At 39.7% G+C, this 21029-nt stretch overlaps 1 protein-coding gene across 1 annotated transcript in view; it reads left to right on the top strand.

The window, feature by feature from the left end:
- Nucleotides 1-314: 314 nt before the first annotated feature.
- LOC131040657 (histone deacetylase 2) overlaps nucleotides 315-21029 on the top strand; it is a 142818-nt gene continuing 122103 nt past the window's right edge. The window contains exons 1-3 of the mRNA XM_057973613.2: nucleotides 315-502; nucleotides 596-651; nucleotides 17421-17538. Coding sequence (XP_057829596.2) covers nucleotides 347-502; nucleotides 596-651; nucleotides 17421-17538 — 330 coding nt within the window. The 5' untranslated portion in view covers nucleotides 315-346. The remainder of the gene's footprint in view (nucleotides 503-595; nucleotides 652-17420; nucleotides 17539-21029) is intronic.

The following is a 21029-nucleotide window of genomic DNA, read 5'->3' as shown; positions in this document are numbered from 1 at the left end:
CATTAGATATTTTAACTTTATTTTATTTACAAAATATTTTAATTAAATTGTATAAGACCAAATATTTATATTGTATATATTTATAAATTAATAAATACTTACCGACATATTCATCAAAAAATATTTCTTTGAATTACTAACCAGAATTAGAACTGCCTTCTAAGACAAACAAAATACATAAAATATCCACCATTAGATATTTTAAATTTATTTTATTTACACAATATTTTAATTAAATTGTATAGGACCAAATATTTATATTGTATATATTTATAAATTAATAAATACTTACCGACGTATTCATCAAAAAATATTTCTTTAAATTGCTATCTTCCGAGGTTTCCCTATGCAGAAGCAGTCTTGCTCTTTAGCAATCAATTTAAATAAGATAATTTTTTCCAGATCAATGCCGGAGTCTACAATGGCTAATGCCGACCAAGAAGCCAAGCGCAGGGAACGTGTTTTGTCCACTAAACTCTACTTTGACATCTCCCAATCCAAGGTGACAAATTTATTGTTTTTGATTTATTTATATCATTTGTATGGTTAGACTACATGCAGATTATTTAAATTTGGTGAATTTATTTGATTCTAGGTGCCTCTAATCTACTCTTCCTCCTACGATATATCGTTTATGGGGATCGAAAAACTGTAAGTTTACTAAATTGATATCATTTACTTGCCATGAGTTTGTCCTTTTTTATTCTGCTGCATTATAATTTGAGCTGAACTTGATGAGATTCCACAACTGGGGTTCTAAGAGGGATAATTGGTAGTTTTACCCTGGTTTGTTTTCTTATCCGTGGATTGAATTGGTAGTTCACGGCAATTGAATCCCTCTTTTTTCTTCGCTGGAGAGGTCTATGTCACTGTAACGCCAGCTTTCTGCGGTTTTGTTTGAGATGCTGTGGCTAAGGGCTCAAATCTTAACCCACAATTATCACGACGCAGAAGCTCTAACCTCAGCTGCAGAGGAATTCTTCAGCAAGGGGTATGCACAGTATGTGTGAGGCCGAGGGATCCACTGGAATTGCTCATAATCACAGGAGGAATCACCCCAGACCTGCGGATGGTAAAATTTTGATATTCTCATTTGCTGTTTCCTGCATAAGCGCTTGCTTGAATGAAATAGAGTATCTCTGGATGAAATTCAAGTCGATTAAAGGTAATCGGCATTGAATGGACAGGTGCAAATATTTGCAGCATGAAGCTTGAGCAATTGCAGTTCATGTTATGGGCTGCAATGTTGAGCAGCATTTTTGTGTTGCAGATTCCCATAATAGTGTCAAATGTGCAGCATCAAGTTTTCAGGAGTTCAGCCGGTGGACAAACAATCCAACGTAGAGATTGCAGGAACTAGTACAGTTTGAACGTTAAATTACTTAAGTATAGTAAAATACGAATAGATAATGCATTTAAAAAAATAGTAAAATTAAGCTGCACTAGCTTATTAGGATGCCCGAGTTCAAAGTTTGCTTGTTAAGAAATTTTCATTGAGAGAATATACACATGTTTAAAGAGGCCAGGCGTTTCCATTGGTCCAGCTGTTACACCTACACACAGTAGGAATAACATCTGCTGTGCAATCGGTAAAAGTTCAGATGTCTCATCTATATACACCTTGCAAGAGGGTTTCTACACACTAGGAATCACATCTGCTGTACAATTCGTAAAATTCCAGATGTCTCATCTATATACACCTGCAAGGTGGTTTGCGTTACACAATTCAGAGTTCGCAAACATATAAGCTATACATGATAAATAAAAAAATAAAACCCAGTATTATATGCTAATGAGGTTAGAAATAATTCAGCAGTGTGGCGAAGTGGCAATCATATCAGTTGTCAGCCGAGTGACAATCTTGTTAAAGGCAAAAACAAAGACTAATCAAGAAATTCAAATGCCTACAATTATTCCCTGGAGAGCTAGTGCCTTAAAATTGATTTTGTATTGGTCAAGAAAAGGACCTTCAGTATTCTTAAATTTGCAGAGTCTATTAGATAACAGAGGGCTATCCACAATCAGACAGCTAGAAATTCTTTTGGATATTCCTGGCATAATTCTTAACAATCACTGCCCATGCTCCAAGCTAGGAGAAACATGCATAACACACAGATTATAAATTTACAGCAACAGAGAGGGAATCTAATGCCACTGATGCAATCAGAACATAATTACAAAATCTAGTTGTTATGATTCAGACATTGTTTAGATGATTTAGTAGAGTGCAGGTCATGTGTTATCGAGCTTCTTGACAATGCTATTGGCTCCATTTCTAAAGGTTTCTTCGTTCAGTATAATGATTTGAATCTGCGAGAAACCATTTAGATCAACTGCTAGGTCAAAAGAAAGTTTATCCAAATGCTTTATTGATTTTTCTTTTGGATAGGTTAGTTGAGGGTTCCATAGGAACTTAACCCGAGATAAGAAAAACAGTGCAAAATAACACCATAAGGCAACACCAATCAGGAGAAACTAAAATAGGGAAGAAAAGACATGGGCACTTACAGTTATACAATCATATACCTTTCCATGGTCCTAATAGAAGTAACACAAGCACAGAAAATAATCATTCTTTGGAAGCACTGCAAGTGCAAACTGATGCATCCAAATAAGTCCAACCGTTGGGGAGAAGAAGATCCTCCCCAAATAAGGCCAGTGGACGGTATCCCCAATTTCTACCGCTCTCTCAAGCACAGCTCACAACCTTCCATCACATCAGAAAACTATACATGAAGCATGCATCCTCTTAGCCCTTGACATTCAAAGATAAACCTTCAGGTAAGGAAACTAGTGCGTTGTTGATAAATTGCCATTGATGTCAGGATATTTTGATGCAAGGATTGATGTCAGAAATGTTTTAAGATGAACTATTACAAGGATTGTTACTCACACTCTTGATTACACCTCGGAGATGAATTTTTGAAGAATACATTATGTGCATGTAATGAAGACTGAGAGAGAAAAGGCAGGGTTATATTCTGTTGCAGATCAAGTTAAGAATTCAATCAATGAACATCCACGTACTCTATATTGGCATCTATATGGTCGACTTATTAGAACTGCAGTGTTTTTGTGTGAGAAAGATTCATGATTAAAATAAATAAAGAAAGGCAGCGATTATGGTCATCTGAATGCAGTGATTATCATTGTAGAAAGCGATTATCTTTAGAGTAATTATTGAAGATAATTAAAGAATCACAAGGACAGCAATTGATGCTTAAGATAGATTATCCAAATAACGGCCAACTACATGAGAAGCATTTTACTTGAATTGCACTTAGCCCACCATTTTCTGGGCCTAATATAAAGGCACATATGATTTAGATCACCCGAATCTGATTTTGATCAGTATTGTGTAAGGCAGTGGTTCATATACAATAAAAGAGCAGCGATTAATATCAATTAAAGATGACGCTAACCGATTGATAACTAATTTACCAAGAGGTGCGATTTATTGTATTCACTAAACATTCTCAAAAAGCTGTGATTGATTATAATCAGTAATGCTTTTTCAAGAGATGCGATTTAAAGAAGGGATGCAATTAAATTAGATGAAGTTATTTCTTCTATTCAAAAGGCTGTGACCCTTAGATGTATATATATATATATATATATATAGCAAATGGAGTTAGAGGTGTGTGTGCGCTTTGTAGACCAATCAAGTATATATATATATACACCTGATTTTAAGGGGGTTATCAATGAGAAGATCACATCAGATTTGAGGAGGAATATATGAGGAAGTGATAGAAAGAGTTAAAAAGAGATTGCGATCATCTTATAGCAGACTTATCAATTTTTGACAGATTTGTGGAAGCATATTATAGTAGAATTTAGTGAAGAAATTGATATTGAGGTTGGTGTCTCATTTTGGTGAAGTTGGTGCTTCATATTTAGGGAGTGGTGCCTTCAGTAGGTTGGTGCCTACAAGCATTGTAAAAGAAGATATATGATACCCTACTAGGGATAAGCCTGTTTAACAATAATTATCTAACTCAATATAGTTGAATTTGCTTAATTAGGAGACAAGAACTCTATCTAAAATTATCCACAGTGAATTTGAATCAAGATTTACCATATTACTCTATTAATTATTCTAACCTTTAATTCACACTTCTGCGAATTCAAGATAGGACTTGGATCTTACCTTTATATTGGGAGAGTAGATGACTTGATTAGGGAAACCTGCACCCACAATGAAACATACACACCTACAAGCATATTCATTTCTGATTAGTATAACCTATTCTATTTGTGACATAGTAAGAGAGATAGTATAAGAGGACTGAAGGGACAGCTTGAGTCTGTTGTCTACCAAGCCCAAGGGATGGTTGCTTCTAACCCACTTGCTAGACTTGGCGGCCCTGTTTGCTGCCCTTCCAAACTTTATACCTTAAACACTTTCCATCTTGGTAAGACTGGCATGGAGAGGGTAACTGGTTCGTTGACTCCATGAGTCCTTATGACCACATGGAAGCCCCTCGTCACCATTGGTTACTGTTGTGCGTTGCACACGTTCCCTGTCGCCGATAGGGTCCCCTTTCCTTTTTTGGGCCTTTCTGTTTTCACCCTGTTGAGTTCCGCGTAGAGTGTCTCGCGTCCTTTTGAGCGAGCCCGTAATCAGTCCGCGAGATGGTGGTGTCATGAGCGGGAGCTTGTCAATCCGTGAGATTAGTTGAGCCTTCGGGCATGAGATTCCAAGAGACAGTTAAATTCAAATCGCCTGAGTTTTCAAAATGGCTCAAATCGCCTAAGTTTTCAAAATGGCTCAAATCGCCTAAGTTTTCAAAGTGGCTCAAAACAAGAAATTCGCATTTTGGAGGGCAAATGACTAAAAGTGCGAAATTTTCAAAATCCCATTAAACCCTGAAGCTCGCACTGTTAAGTGAAAACGCAAGAAGTTAAAAGTTTGGAAAATGCCTCCAAACGCCGAAATCGCGCAAAGGGGTAAGTGAAGAGTGTTTTTTTTAAGGTTTTCAAATGGCCCATAAACCCCAAAAATCGCGATTTGAAGGGTAAGTTTAGAAGGTCCAAAAACGCCGAAATTGGCAAAAGGCCCAAAAACGCCAAAATTGGCAAAAGGTGCAAAAGGTCCGAAGTTGTCAAAACACCTAAAAGGTGTGAAATTGGCAAAAGGTCCAAAAATGCCGAAATTGACAAAAGGCCCAAAAACGCCGAAATTGGCAAAAGGTGCAAAAGGTCCGAAGTTTGCAAAACACCTAAAACGCCGAAATTGGCAAAAGGCCCAAAAACGCCGAAATTGGCAAAAGGCCCAAAAACGCCGAAGTTTGCATAGTAAGTGAAAAGTCCGAAGTTGGCAAACTCCCCCATATCGCCGAAGTTCGCATTTTCAAGTGAAAACGTGAAAAGGGAGTGTTTAACTAAAGTTTGCAAAACACCTAAAAGGTCCGAAGTTTACATTCCCCCCCAAATCGCCGAACTTTGCGTGATCAAGGTAAATCATAGGGATTTTAAAAATTGAAAAGTGTATTAAAATGTCGAAGTTGGCAAAATGTCCCAAAACCCCGAAAAATGGCATCATCAGAGAAAAGTCAAAACTTGCGAATTCCCTCCCATATCGCCGAAGTTTGCATTTAGGGGATAAGTCGCGTCGAAATAGAAAATTCAAAACCTCTTCATAATCTCGAAAGTCACGCAGTGAGAAAAGTGAAAGTTTATGAAGCTCGCAAACTCCTTGAAAGGTCCGAAATTCGCCATCTAGGGCAAAATCGCGATTTGGGAGGCAAATGTAAGGAATTTGCAAATTTACAAAGGCCCTAAAATCTCCGAAATTTGCAGTTCAGGGGAGAATCGCTATTTAAAGGCTTTCCGCCCCCTCCTAAACCCCGAAATTGTGAGTCAAGGCGTGGGTATAGATTTTTATGGTTTGCAAGAAGCAATAGAAAGCGCCTAAGTTTGGCGATTGAAAGGAAAGCCGTGAGATTCGAATTCCGAAGAACACCACAGCTTCCATGCGGAGGTTTGGTGTTTGGTCGAAAAGCAAAATCCATTCAAACATTCAAGTTCAATCACCATTTCGTCCAAGGTAAAAATCGCTATGTCCAAATGTTTAAATCTGCATTTTCTTTCCAAACCATAGGCGCGGAAATTTGAATAGGGAGTTAACCGTTAAAATTCAAATCGCGGACTCCCCCATCCAAAATTTGGAATTCATTCTTGCAAGGCCAGTTGTGCGAATTCACACCATTCATTTCGCCAGGTAAGTGTGCTTCACCTCTCTTGAAATCATTCGAAATATTTGCAAAATCATATAGATGCGTACGCAAAATGAATTAAAATGATTAAGTCTTAAAAACCGCATCTTTTCCCATTTATAAGACGTCATGCAAAGCAATTGAAAAGAGTCTAGGAATTAGCCAGAAAACGCGTTTTCAGACTTAGGAAAACTTTAAGGCGTCGTCCATTTTAAAATTTGATCCTAAAATGCCTGAGTATAAATCCGCAATTGAAAAGCTTCATAAATATTCATGTTTAAATCAATCAAGCTTTTAGCTAAAGATGTCATGCTGTTCTTTCAATTCGGTTTTTGAATTGATCCTTGTATGCTGGCATATCCTTTATCTAACCCGCTTTACTTCCTTTATATCGCCTCGTAATCCGCGTCCGGCTGTGCAGGATAAATGCCTAAGTCGGCGGTAGAATCATCAAAGACGCTTGCTGCAGCCAAGACATCGCGACCATCCAAGTCAGATATCCCTCGCAGAGTCGAAAAGATGAAGTATCAGTATCAGAGAGGGGGACTGAGGGAATCAAAAGTTCAGAGTGTCTGGGAGAATGTCGGTGATACTGACCTGGGCCATATTGATATCCAAGATTTCAGGAACCGAGTCTTCTCCCCTAATGCCTATGGTAGGCCTAGGTGGATGATGGAAAGTGCATTGCCCAAGCAGTAGGATTTCCCCCAGCTGTGCAAAACTATGAGCTAGTGGTAGAGGCTGCCCGGCACTACCAGCCAAGCTCCAGATTGCTGCTCCTCGAGGACATGGTCCTCGCTAACTTCACTCTTGAAGCCATTGGCGATGCATTTGACATTCCCTTCCCGAACAACCCCACAACCACGACTATAGATGAAGCGCAGGGGGCGTATGATATGAATCTCACCAGATGCAGAGCACTGATAAATGAAGAGTGGTACAAGGAGAGAAGACCTCCAAGCGTTAGGATTGGGAAAAAGACCCCTTGAAGTGACTTCCACAACGAGCATGGGGACATGGTCACATTGCTCAGCAGGATTATGGGACTTCCCCAATCCAATTACTTTGAAGAATGGATGTTTTACTTCACAGAACAGGTCTTCACTGGGAAATCCAAGTTTGACTGGGCCCAGATCATAAGTGACAACATCCACACTCAGCTGATCGAACTCGAGACAAAGAAGTACTTCACTATGACCTCCTATTTGGTCTACATGTTCGCCAGAAATCAACCACTGCCAGGTTTGATCATGAAAGGTGAAATTGGGAATGGACCTAATCAGGTAAAAGTATACGATTGTTATCCACAGCTACACTATTAGGATATAGCTCAAAGAGAAAAGAACAGCCCTGCCAATGCAATTGGTCAGTATGAGCGCGTCAATGACGCCTTCACAATGCACCTGGTCAGGCTAATGCAGGGAGGATTACACATAAGGCTCTCAGAGAAAGCTACTATTCTAGTATAGAGGTATGGGGCCTGGTTCATCCAATTCCCAAGGTTCTCCTACATCCGGATGGCTGGCTTTGAGGGTGCTCCTTTCCGACTTCCACGGTAGCCAACCGACAAGATAGTTCTTTCGGAGGTTGCAAGGCAGTCACGTCCGGCAGGCAGCTTACTCAGGGACAGGAAGCAGTCTGGATTCGCATTCCCTATGATTATAGGCAACCGAGATGTCCATCTAAAGAACCCGTCCCAAGCGGAGGAATCCTTTGCAGAGCTAGCCTCCTATGGCATAGAGGAGCATTTTCGAAGGAAATGCTCTGATCACGACAATCTGGCAAAGAGGGCCTATGGCAGGCGATACAGAGCAAAAGAATCAGTTGAAGATTACTGGAAGAACTGCTCTGATGACTATGAGGTCCGAAGGCGCGAATATTCGAGGTTGAGTGTGCAGCAAATGCGACTTTTTGAATACTGTCGGGTCCCAGATCAACTCACAGATTCAAGAAATTGCCTGCAAGTCCGGGAATTTGAGGCAGTAAGGCATCTTTTGCGAAGCATCGATTGGTCGCAAGACCTGATCACTGATTTTGAGGTGGTTATGGCAGCCCCAGGAAGATATACTGACCAATGGTTGCACCAACAGATTGAGCGACTAATACATGAGGGAGTCCAGTTCACTTACCACTTGATGGGTAACCTTGATTCTCAGTCCTCTGAAGATGAGGGAACTTCCAGTGCACCTAAGGAAGAGATCGAAAAGCCTGAGAAAAGGAAGAAGGCAAAGGCCAGCAGAGGAACTCGGACATCCAAAAGGACAAGAAGGGAAAAGATCCCCATTACGAGACTAGAGGTCACTTCATCATCAAACGACCCTAGTTCGTTCGATGACGTAGTTGAACTAGATTATTTACCTGCTCCGCCTTCCCAGAGTGATATCGACGGATTTGGGGCTGATGATCCTCCTGCACCCGACATGCTGGACGCCGAGCTAAGAGCCATTGAATCAGCCAAACCGGATAACCAAATAGAGGAAGGAGAGATTCCATCCACTCAGGGGATTGAATTGCATGAACCCACCCAACAAAGCCGCCATGAATTGCTGCTCCATAATACTACCAAGGATGACTCCACTGTTGAAGGGGAGCAAAGGACAGATGATACCCACGGGCCTGAAAAGAGTGAAGAACAACCATCACACGAAAATACTAGGCAGTTGTTCAGTGAAGTGGGAGAGAATTCAGCCGCGAGTAAGGAACTTGACACTTCCTCTACTCCTCCTGTGACGGAACAACTGCAAATTTGTGATGAGACGACTGAAAACATCAAAGAACAGAGTGCAAATTTAACCATAGCATCAACCCAGACTATACCTCAAGAATGGTTGATTGCCTGAGCTCAGCGCAAGGTCGCCACCAAGCCACCCATCGATTTGGAGGACATCTTCTCACGCATAGACCAAGCTAAAGCCAAGGGGAAGAAAAAGGCCAAGGCATATACCAGAATAACCAAAGATGAGCAAAGGAACCGTACTCTTCACATTGCCACCTCGCCTGTAGACAAGCCAGTAGATCAGATTACACTGGTGGATTATAGCATCAGGACTGTCCCCATCGGACGAGCAACTAAGGAACAGGATAAGGAGGAATTCAGGGATTCAATACAGAACATACTCAGGCAACTTGAAGAGATAACAGTTGAAAAGAACATGTATCAAGCTCGCGCTGAGCTGGCCAAGGGGTACATTGATCAACTCCTGAGACCATTGCACAATGCTTCCGAATCCCACATTCCCCCAACGGCGTTGGCACAGAGAACCACGACAAAATTTGAAGGAGTACAGGATACTGCTAAGGCCGTCAGGGAATGGATACATGCCATCAAAAGAAGGGGAGAACGAATCCTTGAAGAAGTAAAAGAAATGGCGCACCATCGAGAGACCACTCTGGTCAAGCTATTAGAGGTAAAAAGAGAATCCCTCAGAATCCATGAAGTAGCTACTACAACTCTTCCCCTAGTAAGAGCTCTCTTTTAGACCCAAGCACAGATCCCTACACTCTCTGACATCCTTCACCCCCATGATATTGGCGTTTTCAAAGAGTGGTACTGGACTATCACCATGAAGAATGACACAAGAGAAATCATTGATAAAGAACACGATGCATGCGAGGCAATTCTGAAAGGCATGCAAGAACTCGACAAGACAATCCTCCGATCAATGGTTTCGGGATGGCGAAATGACCTGTCCGATGATGTGATACTGCCGGACTGGGAGGAAAGACTGGGGACGGATAGGATCACCTATTCCGCTAGGGACTTGATTTTTGCTGGTCAATTCCATTCAGACATGTTGTGCTTTGAGCGTAATCGTTCCAGCTGGAAAGATGATTTGAAGCATGTAGACCAATACCTCGAAGGCATGCAGTATAAAATTCGTCATCCTGCTATGCCTCCATTTAGTTTGCTATTCCAATTGTGCATCAGGTTCTAGGAATATGTTCGTGAGGAACGTGCAGCAGGTTGGGACCTTTGGCAAGAATATTTGCATGGTGAGGATGAATTCCTGGAAAAAAGATGTGAAGCTGGAAAAGAGAAAGTGCTTTCCTAAAGTGCTTTTTTCTTTTGAATTTTGAAAAGTGCACTGTTTGGCCAAAGGGCCATATTTGACTTCCAAGTCAACTGTAAATGTAAAACTTTGTGTGTGTGCACTTTTTAAAATTATTCTGGATAAGTTTTAATTACCTTTTTGGGTAGTTATTGGTCCCTTTGGGGTAGTTGCTGATATTTACCCTCCATTTATGGGTATGGGTACCCTTTTTGTAAGGATGAATCTGGGCCACTTGTTTAGATTAGATCTTGGTCATTCATCCATTTTTGAAGCCTATTTAAAGGGACTGGTTTTCCCTCATTTTGTAAGAAGTTCATGGATTGTTGCTGAAGCCCTGGCGAAATTTACAGGATTTAATGCAAAGTTAAGACTGTTTCAAGTTTCCTTGTGAGTGCATGGTCTCCTTCTTCATTAATTTGAGATTTTCAGTTATGTTTCTTTCATTTATATAGCATTTTCTAGATAAACATCTGATAGAATCCTCGCTATTCATACCATTAGGGAATGACTGATTGTCTTTCCTTCTGCATGGTTAATCTGAACCTTTCATATGCTTAGTTTGGTTATTGAATACTCATGGAATGAATGTTAAAGTTATGAAGTTGTGTTTAATAGCATGAAAACTCTATTTTCCTTGAAGATCGCACTGGATTCATACAAATATTGTGCTTAAATGGCTGATAGTGTTTAATCTGGTTATTTCGGAGGTGTCTGTCTGTTTTTCTTAATGTGCTATCTTAGCTAAATAATTAGATTTCCTGTATCCCTCTCTTTCCCTATCCCCCTTTTTCCCCTTTTTTACCAAGAAGAATCCGCAGTCCTGCTGAAACAGTATCATGCAACTGAAACCAACCGATAACAAGACTGTTAAAGTTTTAGGGAACTCATCCAGCAAATTGCCTATTTTACCGTAAGTCCCCTTGTGTTTCCAGCAAAACACACCAAACCACTGAGTAATCCCGCAGTCAAGACCTGACAATCGAAACCTTGAGGTCGCCCCCTGTGATCAAACGAAAAACAACATTAGGGATTTCCTTATCTCAAGAGAGGATAGGATACTCAGTGAGTACATTCTATTCTGCATTGGCCGGATGGAGTTTGTAGCAATGCGACTTTAGACACGTCAACAGAATTAGCGCTAGAAGGAGGGCTGTATGATGAATGTCTAAACAACTAAATCCACACCATATCAGTGTATATTTGTGAAGAGTAACCTTATAGCTTTTTTTACCCTCCTCCGCGCGCAACAAAATTGGCGCTAGAAGGAGGGCATAATGCAGTATGGTATTGCTGCATGAATTCCCGCTCGACCTTCCCCTTGAACAGCTTGGTCAAGGACTGAATCAGTCATATATTGCAGATCAGTTACGAGCACTTGCTTGGAAATCAGAAGCAAATCACCCTCATTTCAGACAAGTAAGTCACGCTATTAATCAAGAAGAAGAAAAGGGTCTGCAAATAGAGATTGTGATCAGAGAAAAGCTAGATAGACAAAGGATCGCTGCCCTTCACAAGCGAGTTTTTAAATAGATCCGACAGTTTTCCTTCCAGTCCGCTAACATGGTCAGAGATGGGTCTGCCCATTAATCCTCCTCAGCCAGGAAGAGATCCCGAACCAGTGATACAGCCAGATTTGAATTTCAACGACGAACAAGAGAACCTCATCATAGAGCTATATAGCTTGGCTTGGTCCATAAAAAGAAATTATCCCGACTGGTCTCGAATGCGTTTTATCCTTGAGGAGGAACAGTAGATTGCTGATCGCATCGACACACAGAATCAGAGAGATCAGGAAGAAGCTAATTTAGCTCTTGCACCTGCTCCCGCACTACATCAACAGAATTGACATTGGAAATAACTCACGCTGGAACGAATTGGATCTTTCTCTCCGGAGAGAATCGAAAGAGTCCTGAAGTGTAGCCCGGAGCGTGAAAGATTTGTTGGATTTCACTTCTACAGGCGCAAAAGTTATCGCCGGGTTGTAGACCCTAGTGAGCCCAGTTCTTCGGACCAGCAGTTTGCTGTCCCAGCAAGAGCAGTTTTTACAGCTCCAGCTGTTGTAACTCCAGTTCCCATTGTAGTTCCAATAAATCAACCACAGATGGCGCACAACCCACCTGTTCCAAATGGTGCAACTTGGTTGGTGAACAATCCGTCACCAATCATTTTCTCAGCTTATCATGATATGCCCAAGAGCCCGGATAGGTTCTGTTCTATTTTTCACGTAAATGATCCAAACAAAACAACAGAAGAGCATATTAAAATATTTGAAGATGCGTTACGCAATAAACAAATTGAGTATGCAGACGTTGCATGTAGACTTTTCCCTTATTCATTGGGGGAAGACGCGTTTTACTGGTTTATCCACTTGCCAGTATCTTCTATTGACTCTTGGGAGAAGCTGAAGACAACTTTTACGGGAAAGTACGGTATTCCTATAACCCCCACAGAGCTATACCGACAGTTTGTAGAAGTCAAAAGACAGGGACATGAGCCAATCAGTTCGTTCAACAACAGGTTCCATAAAGCCTTTACCCGATTGCAAGACCCGTATGTCGTAAGTGATGCTTCAGCAAGAGAAATCTACTATTCAGCTCTAGACTATTTGACAACTATGTTTGTCCGACAGTCACAACCCGCACCGACCACGTTAACTGAAGCCTATGCTAAGGCTATGGAGATCAGTAAAGGACTAGGCCAAAACATCGCCGGACCATTGATGCAATTAGGACCTTCCGCTATGCCTAACCAAATTCAGGAAATTAGTCAGGCTTTGGCCCACCAAACGCCTATCATGAATCCAATTCCGCAATTGGCATATCAACCTCCGCAACCTACAAATCAATTGGTGTTCCACCCAGGACCGCCTATATCTCAAATCCCTCCTAAACAACCCATATATCTGCAAAATACTGCAGTATTGTCTAGAACTCAAGAGGAGAAGGATGAGATGCGAGAATTGACTGACCAAATGAAAAAACTTTCCTTTGAAGTCACCTATTTGCGAAATTAGAGTAACCAATTACTAGTTAGAGAAATCAGCAGCAAGGTCAGCACCAAAGTCAGTACCAAAACCAAGGATATCAACGACCCACAAGGACATGGAACACCCGTCCTAACAACGGAGGAGTCCCCACTCCACTAGATAACCCACCAGCATCAGAAAACAGGCCAACATATAGGGTATTTTTGGCAGAGGCAACTCTATCTAATTGGTGCAGGTTACATAATACTAACCAGCACTCAGAGCTGCAATGTGATGAGTTTCAGGTGGCAGCAAAAATATTCCAGCGAGAGGTTGAGAACACAATGCCCCAACCAGTGCTTCCTCCCACCGGGTTTGAGTTAGTCCCATCACCAAGGTATGATACAACGCTTGTCTTAGAGACCTATATTCCCCCGTTTTTCTTCCCTAATCAGGATGAAAATGAGGTTGCAGACCCAAACCAGCCCGCTGATGTGAATGCATTTCAGCAGTACCAACGCGGCAATCGGGGGTATTACAACAATAATAACTAGAACAACAATAGTGGCCCTTACACTACTTCCACGCCTCCTAAAGATATTCAAGTTCCTCCATACCAAAATGCCAATAACAACCCAAGTTATCCTAAGGCACCGCAGCAGTATGCGAGCCAAAGTCAGCCGCAAAAGACGCAAGCCCCTCCAAGAGTACTTACTTCTCAAAATCAGCCGACTGCTGCCACAAATCAGGGCCCGAGTGATAAACCATCTAGCAATATAGAAATTACTAAACTAGGCCAGTTGGTAGCAGATGAATTCAAGAAGATTAAAATCAGTTTATCCCTTGTTGAGCTGATGAAAGTTTCCGAGGTCAGGGATATGGTCTTGGGCAGCCTTAAGGAACCCTCGCCTGTTCAGTTTAAAGGAACCGATGAAAACTCCGGACAGAGAATGCCACCAGGGCAGCTCCAGAAGGTCAACAATGAGGTAAGAGGACCAACGAATCCTAGGGGTGCAACAGTAAATTATGCTGCACAACCCGAGTTCTCGAATGATCAGCCCATGGAGACTGGTTTTGGAGTGCGCGCACGAGGAAGAACTCAAGATATCTCAATCATGAACAATGACACCCTCCCATCCGAGCCTACTATCAATTTGTTTACTGAGAAGCTAGAACCCCCACCTTTCCTATTAACTCTCAGAATCTTTGGTAAGAACTTGCATAATTGTCTATTAGATTCAGGGGAAATGCTGCTGCAACCTGTATCTCACCACCTTGTGCCGTGGCCTCTCTCTTTCTTTTCTCTTCCAGATCAGCCATGAAGTTAGATAAAGCTATCTCAAAGGGGGATCTTTCCACTGTTTGCCTTGCCCATGTAAATCCATGAGGGATTTCCTAGGTGAAAACCTTGATCGTGCCATCTTGCAACAATTTCTCAAACTTGTCCTTTGATAGCCTCAACACCCCAGTTACCTGCCAAACAACATCATGGGTTATGAATCTCTTGAGAGACTCAGTAAGCACTCTTTCTTTGCCACTAAAAATATCTTTATTCCTAAACTTCCAAATTAACCAAAGAATTTCAATAGAGAGAACAAACCGAAAGACATTAGAATCTTTCATGAGTTTTGACACATAGCCCACTACAATCTCCCAACTACTGATATTAGAATTCACAACAATCCCAAAAATATTCCAGACCTCTTTAGCAAAAAAACAGTCAAAGAATATGTGGTTCAATGTTTCTGGCAATCTGCAAAAAGAACAAATATTGGGGTCACCATTAGTTTTATGAATAGGTAGCTTATGCAATAGAAGGCGCCACAGGAAATACCTTTTTTTTGGTTCCATAGGTCTGATCCACAAGCTCACAAGAGTTTTCTACCAACTGGGGGTATCCAAATTAATAGACCAACAGGAATTAAGATGGTTAAGGATATCCTCAGAATCAACAAGCTAGCCATAAATTGTTTTATCTTTAACATAGAGTAGGGGAGACCCATTTGGCCATCTAAACAAGGTAAATCTATCAACAAAATTAACACAAGTTATAGGGAGGGGGAGAGAGGCACATGCCTCCCTAAGCACAATATATGTCCTCCAATGTGATTGGGGGATATCATAATTGGAACATAATTCAATCTAAGAAACTAGGTGCCCTTCCTTCAAAATATCACTAAATTTCTCAATCCCCTTAGTGGCCCAGCTCCTGGCTGAGCACCCTTGAAGCAGGGCTAGAGGCTTACCGTTATGCTGCAAGTTCCACCAAATAGACCTTTCTCCACAAATCTTATTATCCTCAGTATCAACTTTGTTATTGTTAATCAAATGTCTAATATTTTCCCAAGCTTTCTAGATAGATTTAAAAACAACAGACCCAACTGGTTTGATAGGAAAGTGACCAACAACCAAGTCACTAAATGGAAGGGACTTCCAATTTGGACTTTGTTTAGGAACAAACTTTGAGATGTTGTGTCTAACTAGGATCTTCCAAGGTTCATCCCCTTGGAGGGCTTTAAAGATCCATTTTACTGCAAGTGAAATTCCCTGTAGCCTCAAGTCTTTTAGACCAAGACGCCCTTTTCTTTACTCATAATGCACCATTTCCATTTTACAACATGCTTTTTCCTGTTACCTTTACCATCCGACCATAAAAATTCCCTTATCATCTTCCGGATATAATTAAATTGATAATTATTAAAAAGCAAGGCAGAGGTATAGTATATATTGTATGATGATAAAATCTTCTGGCACACGTGTATCCTTCCTGCCATTGATAAGTATTGTTTATTCCATGCTGAAAGGTTATCTTCATCCAATTTAACCAAAATGGTAGTGCCATCTACAAACTGAATATTGGATAACTCTTCCTGATTAGGCAATGTAACACCTTTGACCCTAGGAGATAGGAGGTTATCTCTCAAAAGGTAGTGTAATGCATCCACAACAATGACAAAGATGGAAGGTGCCAATGGACACCCCTGCCAAATAGACCTTGTAAGATCAAAGCATTCAGATTTACACCCATTGACTTCCACATATGCCTTAGCATCCTCCATCAGTGTCTTAGGCATTAAACATTACTGCCTAGGAAATCCCAGCCCCTCCATCATCATGAATATGAAACTCCACTCAATCTTATCTTAGGCTTTCTCAAAGTCTATCAATAGCATAGATGCTGATTGATCAGACTCCTTTGCCCAATTCATTGCCTCCCAACACGATAGCAAGTTTTCCAAAATGTACCTCCCTTTCACAAACCCTGTTTGGGTGGGATATATTTAAAATTAAAAATATATACAAAGATATATTTACAAAATTAAAACTACAAAATAAAAAATATATACAGATAAATAAATATAAAACAAAACAAATATATATTTTTATTTTATTTTTTTCAACAATAAAAGTATACATATTTTAAACTATTAATTTTATTTACTAGAAAAGTTATTTATTTTTCAAGTATAAAGATATCAAAATTTGAAAATATATAAATGAATTATAGAATTATTGAAAGTTGATTTTCCAAAAGTAAAATAAAAAGATATATAGAAAAATACAAAAGTGATTTATCTTATTAATCTATTTTATTTAACCTATTTTAAAAAAAATTTATTTCATTATTTAAGAGTTATTTTAATCTACTTAACAGTAATTTTATTTAATGAAGAATTGTTTTATTTTACTTTACAATTATTTAAGAATTTTTATTTTTGTAAAGAGAGATTTTTATTTTAGTTAGAGTACATTTCATATTTTTCGATTTTAAAATTTATGTATTCATATAAAATAAATAAAATAAAATAATGTTTAAACAAATATAATATTAGAAAATTGATTTTTTAAAATTAATATATTGAAGATATCTATACCATTTCATTCTAGCTTCAAAATACATGTTCAATTTGATGAATTGCATAATATCTTTTAATTTGATGAACAATATTGATATTGGTCAAATGGATTGCATAATTTATCTTTCAATTTGGTGAAACAATATTGTTATTGGTTAGATGGATTGCATAACTTATCTTTCAATTGGGTAAAAGAATATTGATATTGATCAGATTGTTGTTGAATACACTGTACTATTTACTCTACATGTTTTTTCTTGTTGTAATTGAATTGTTCATTGCCATCTTATATATTGTTTTCTCATGGGTATTTCTTGTCTCTTTTTAGGCATCCCTTTGATTCTTCAAAGTGGGGTCGCATACGCAAATTTCTCGTTTCAGAAGGCACGTTGGACCCAAAGGATCTAGTAGAGCCCAATGAGGCTACCAAAGATGACTTGCTTGTGGTACTTTAATCTCTTTTAAGTTTTTAACTAACCTATTTTCCAATTTGGATGATGAAATTTTTGAAATTTGAATATTAAAAAATTTACATGTGGATTATGTGAAGAGTTTGGGTAACTTGGAAATGATTCCTTTCAAAATTTATATTTGTAGACAAACGGAAAAAATAGTAGAACTTATTGACAAAAAGGTGTCACGCTTCACATCTAATGCCTAACATTTGAAAGGCTTGTTTACCTGGTTGCCTTTTAAGGCGAGCTGAATGAAAACTGATGCAATATCGTATATGGACATCATGGTTGGTCCAGACCATTTGATATGGATATGGCTAGATACAACAAATAATTATATATATTTTAAAACCATAGAATTTAACATTAGAAATGCTTATTTAGATATAGTGTGGTTTATATTTTAACTTATAAAAATGTATTTTGTTATGTTATGTTATATGTAATTCAAAAGCATATATTACAACACTTTATATATATTGATTTATATTTTAGTTTATAAAAATTATTTTGTCATATTACATTTGTGTCTTTAATAATACATATATATATATATATATATATATATATATATATATATATATATATATATATATATTTTGCTCGGTAATAACTGTGATTTTATTGCTCAAAATAAAGTAAGTACATAAATATAAAGTTCCAGATCCTACAAACCAACAGATCAAAATTGCCTTTACGGCTTCTACCCAAACCAACCTAACAACAAAACAAGACATCTACAGATTCATTCATGATCACCTACATAAAAACATTCCCCAAAAAACATTAACATACATTTATCTACAAATTTAGCCATACTTGTAAAACCTGTCAATTCTTGTAAACATCCAAAATATAGAAGAGCGGGTTACACCGCAGAGTTTAAATGAAAGATAACCAGACAAAAACAAAATTCCGCACACCTCGATACACAGGCAATCAAAAAAAGGAAATTAACAGTTGAATCATCCCCTGCGAGAGGAGCACACCACACCACTGGGACCGGAGCCAGCCTTTGTCTTCCTTGGACGAAGAACACGCCGTCCTACTTCCGCCTCCTCTGCCTTCGCTTGCTCAATCACCATTTCCAACTCCTTAATCTCAACCAACAACTTTAGAGCTTCCCAGCCCCTCCATGCTTCCAAACTGCGATGGTATTTGCATTGTTCTCGTGCCCATCTCAGAAATGGTTTAATGACCTGCTTAATGCCTTCACCTTCTTGCTTTATTCCTTCCCCAATGTCAAAGCCAACTCCCGGGACTGCCCATTCGAGTAGTGAATCCAATTCACCCAGGTAGGCAGCAGGAACTAAGGCTTCCATCACACGCTTCACCGTCCCTGTATCGTCTTCGCTCTGCAAACCCCAGGCCATCACTAATGAATACACATCCATCCTGGTCTTATAGCGGTGTTTTATTTCCTCGAAAGCATTTCCCACAATCAAATAAATGCAGGGTACTAGATGCTAATCCCACAGATTAAAGAAACTCTTCACCCTGCGAGCAATCAACTCTCCATGGAACGAGCAAAGCTATTTCTGTGTCTTGAGGGTGAAGTTAGCTTCCATCTCGTACCCCTACACACAAAATCACCTCCGCCACCTCTCTGCAAATTCACCACCGCGCTCGAACTTTGCTTCAAACCCTTCACTGCCGACTCCTGCTTTGTTTGCGCATTAATTGGCATGAAGTAGTAGTTAAATCTCCCTTAAACTCGATTCTCACTCCCTCTTTAAGACTCTGTGCGGCATTAAAACGACGCCGCCTTCCATCCATCATCGGCATTCGTACTATTCACAATCTCGGGGATCTCAAAGCTGCATTCAACTGACATCATCACCTTGTCCTTTAAACATCAAAAGTTAGATGGCTCATGTCTACAATTCTCACTTCACCAATTTCTTTAAAACCCAACGCCCATTTTGATAAGACATCCGCTTCCATATTACCCATCCTTTTAATATGGCTAACTCTAAAGTCTTCAAAATTATTTAAGTCTTCCACAATATTCTGAATGCGGTTTTGCAGATGCCACGCATCAATCGAACCCTTCATGATTGCCTGTATGATCACCAGCGAATCACCTTCAAGATGTAGTTTCCTCACCCCCATCTGCCGACAAAAACTTACTGCCATCAACGCTGTGTTAACTTCCACTACATTAATAGTCCTAGATTCAAGTTTTTTTGCTCCTAGAAACAAAACCTTACCACACCAATCCCTAACAATGAAACTTGCCCCTAACGGTCCTGGATTACCCTTTGACGCACTGTCAAAATTTACCTTCACCCAACCTTCCAAAGGTTTTTCCCATAGCACCTTAGGCTGCACCAAGGAGCTGGATTGAACCCAGCCATGCCCATTAACGGGCCTGAATTTGATGCCCGACTATCTAGCATGGATCAATCTGTCATCTGAAGTGAACAGAACCTTCGGATTCTGTGACGCTGCCGCACCAACTGTCTCCTCCAATGCATGATTAATTCTGGATTTTAGTCTTTCAATTGACTCCTTATCCACAAAAATACGCCTATTTCTTTCCTTCCAAATCTCCCGCATAATTATCGAGGGGCTTGCTTTCCAAATACATGAAAAGGTTGACTTTTTAATCTCAATGGCCAACTTATCAATTCCTGCTTCAACTTTGGTTGCCTTGGAGCCTGCCAATCTAAACCCAATCTCACAATTTCCCAATATTCTTGAGCCACTTTGCAATTCAAAAGTAAGTGATCTGTAGACTCCTCTTCACACATAACACATTTGGAAGGTTCACAAAACCCCAACCTCTTACGACGTTCACCTGTAAGAATTCTATATCTGAAAGCGAACCACGCAAAGGTGCCTGCTTTTGGTAACACCTCTTTACTCCAAAACAAATCAATTGGCCAGTTTTCTGACCTTTCCCCCATCTCCAAGAATTTATATCCTAATTTCACAGAATACTTACCATCAACAACTCCACACCAGACCACTTTATCCAATCTATAAGTGAATTGACACTGCCTGTCCCTGAGAATGTCCTGCATTTGAGCTTTTTGTTGATTTGATAAGTTAACATCATTAATTGGTTTCCAAGACCATTGATAACCAAAAGCTCCCTGCTGAAAGAAAATATAGTCACAAACTCTCTCCCCCTAGTGCTAAGAGAACCATAGCCTTAGGTCCTGATAATCCGCATTATCCCTGAGAACCGGGTAACCATTCTATGAGTCGTCCCAAAACGTTGCAGTTTGTCCATTACCAATCTGCCATGTGATATGATCCACAATAACTTTACAACATGAAATAATAAAATTCCATATCGCAGAGCCACGAGGGGGGTTTCTAATGGTCAAGATTCTATTATCCTCCAAAGAGTCCAAATACTTAGCTTTTAAAATTCTCACCCAAAGTTGAGAAGGTTGAGCATATATGTTCCAAACCAATTTGGCTCCTAGTGCTTCATTCATAAGATTCCAATCACACAAACCAACTCCCCCTTT

This window comes from Cryptomeria japonica, chromosome 1 (assembly GCF_030272615.1).
Source record: "Cryptomeria japonica chromosome 1, Sugi_1.0, whole genome shotgun sequence".
Lineage (NCBI taxonomy): Eukaryota > Viridiplantae > Streptophyta > Pinopsida > Cupressales > Cupressaceae > Cryptomeria > Cryptomeria japonica.
Note: the sequence above shows the minus strand (reverse complement) of the source record. Positions and strands in the feature narration are given on the sequence as shown.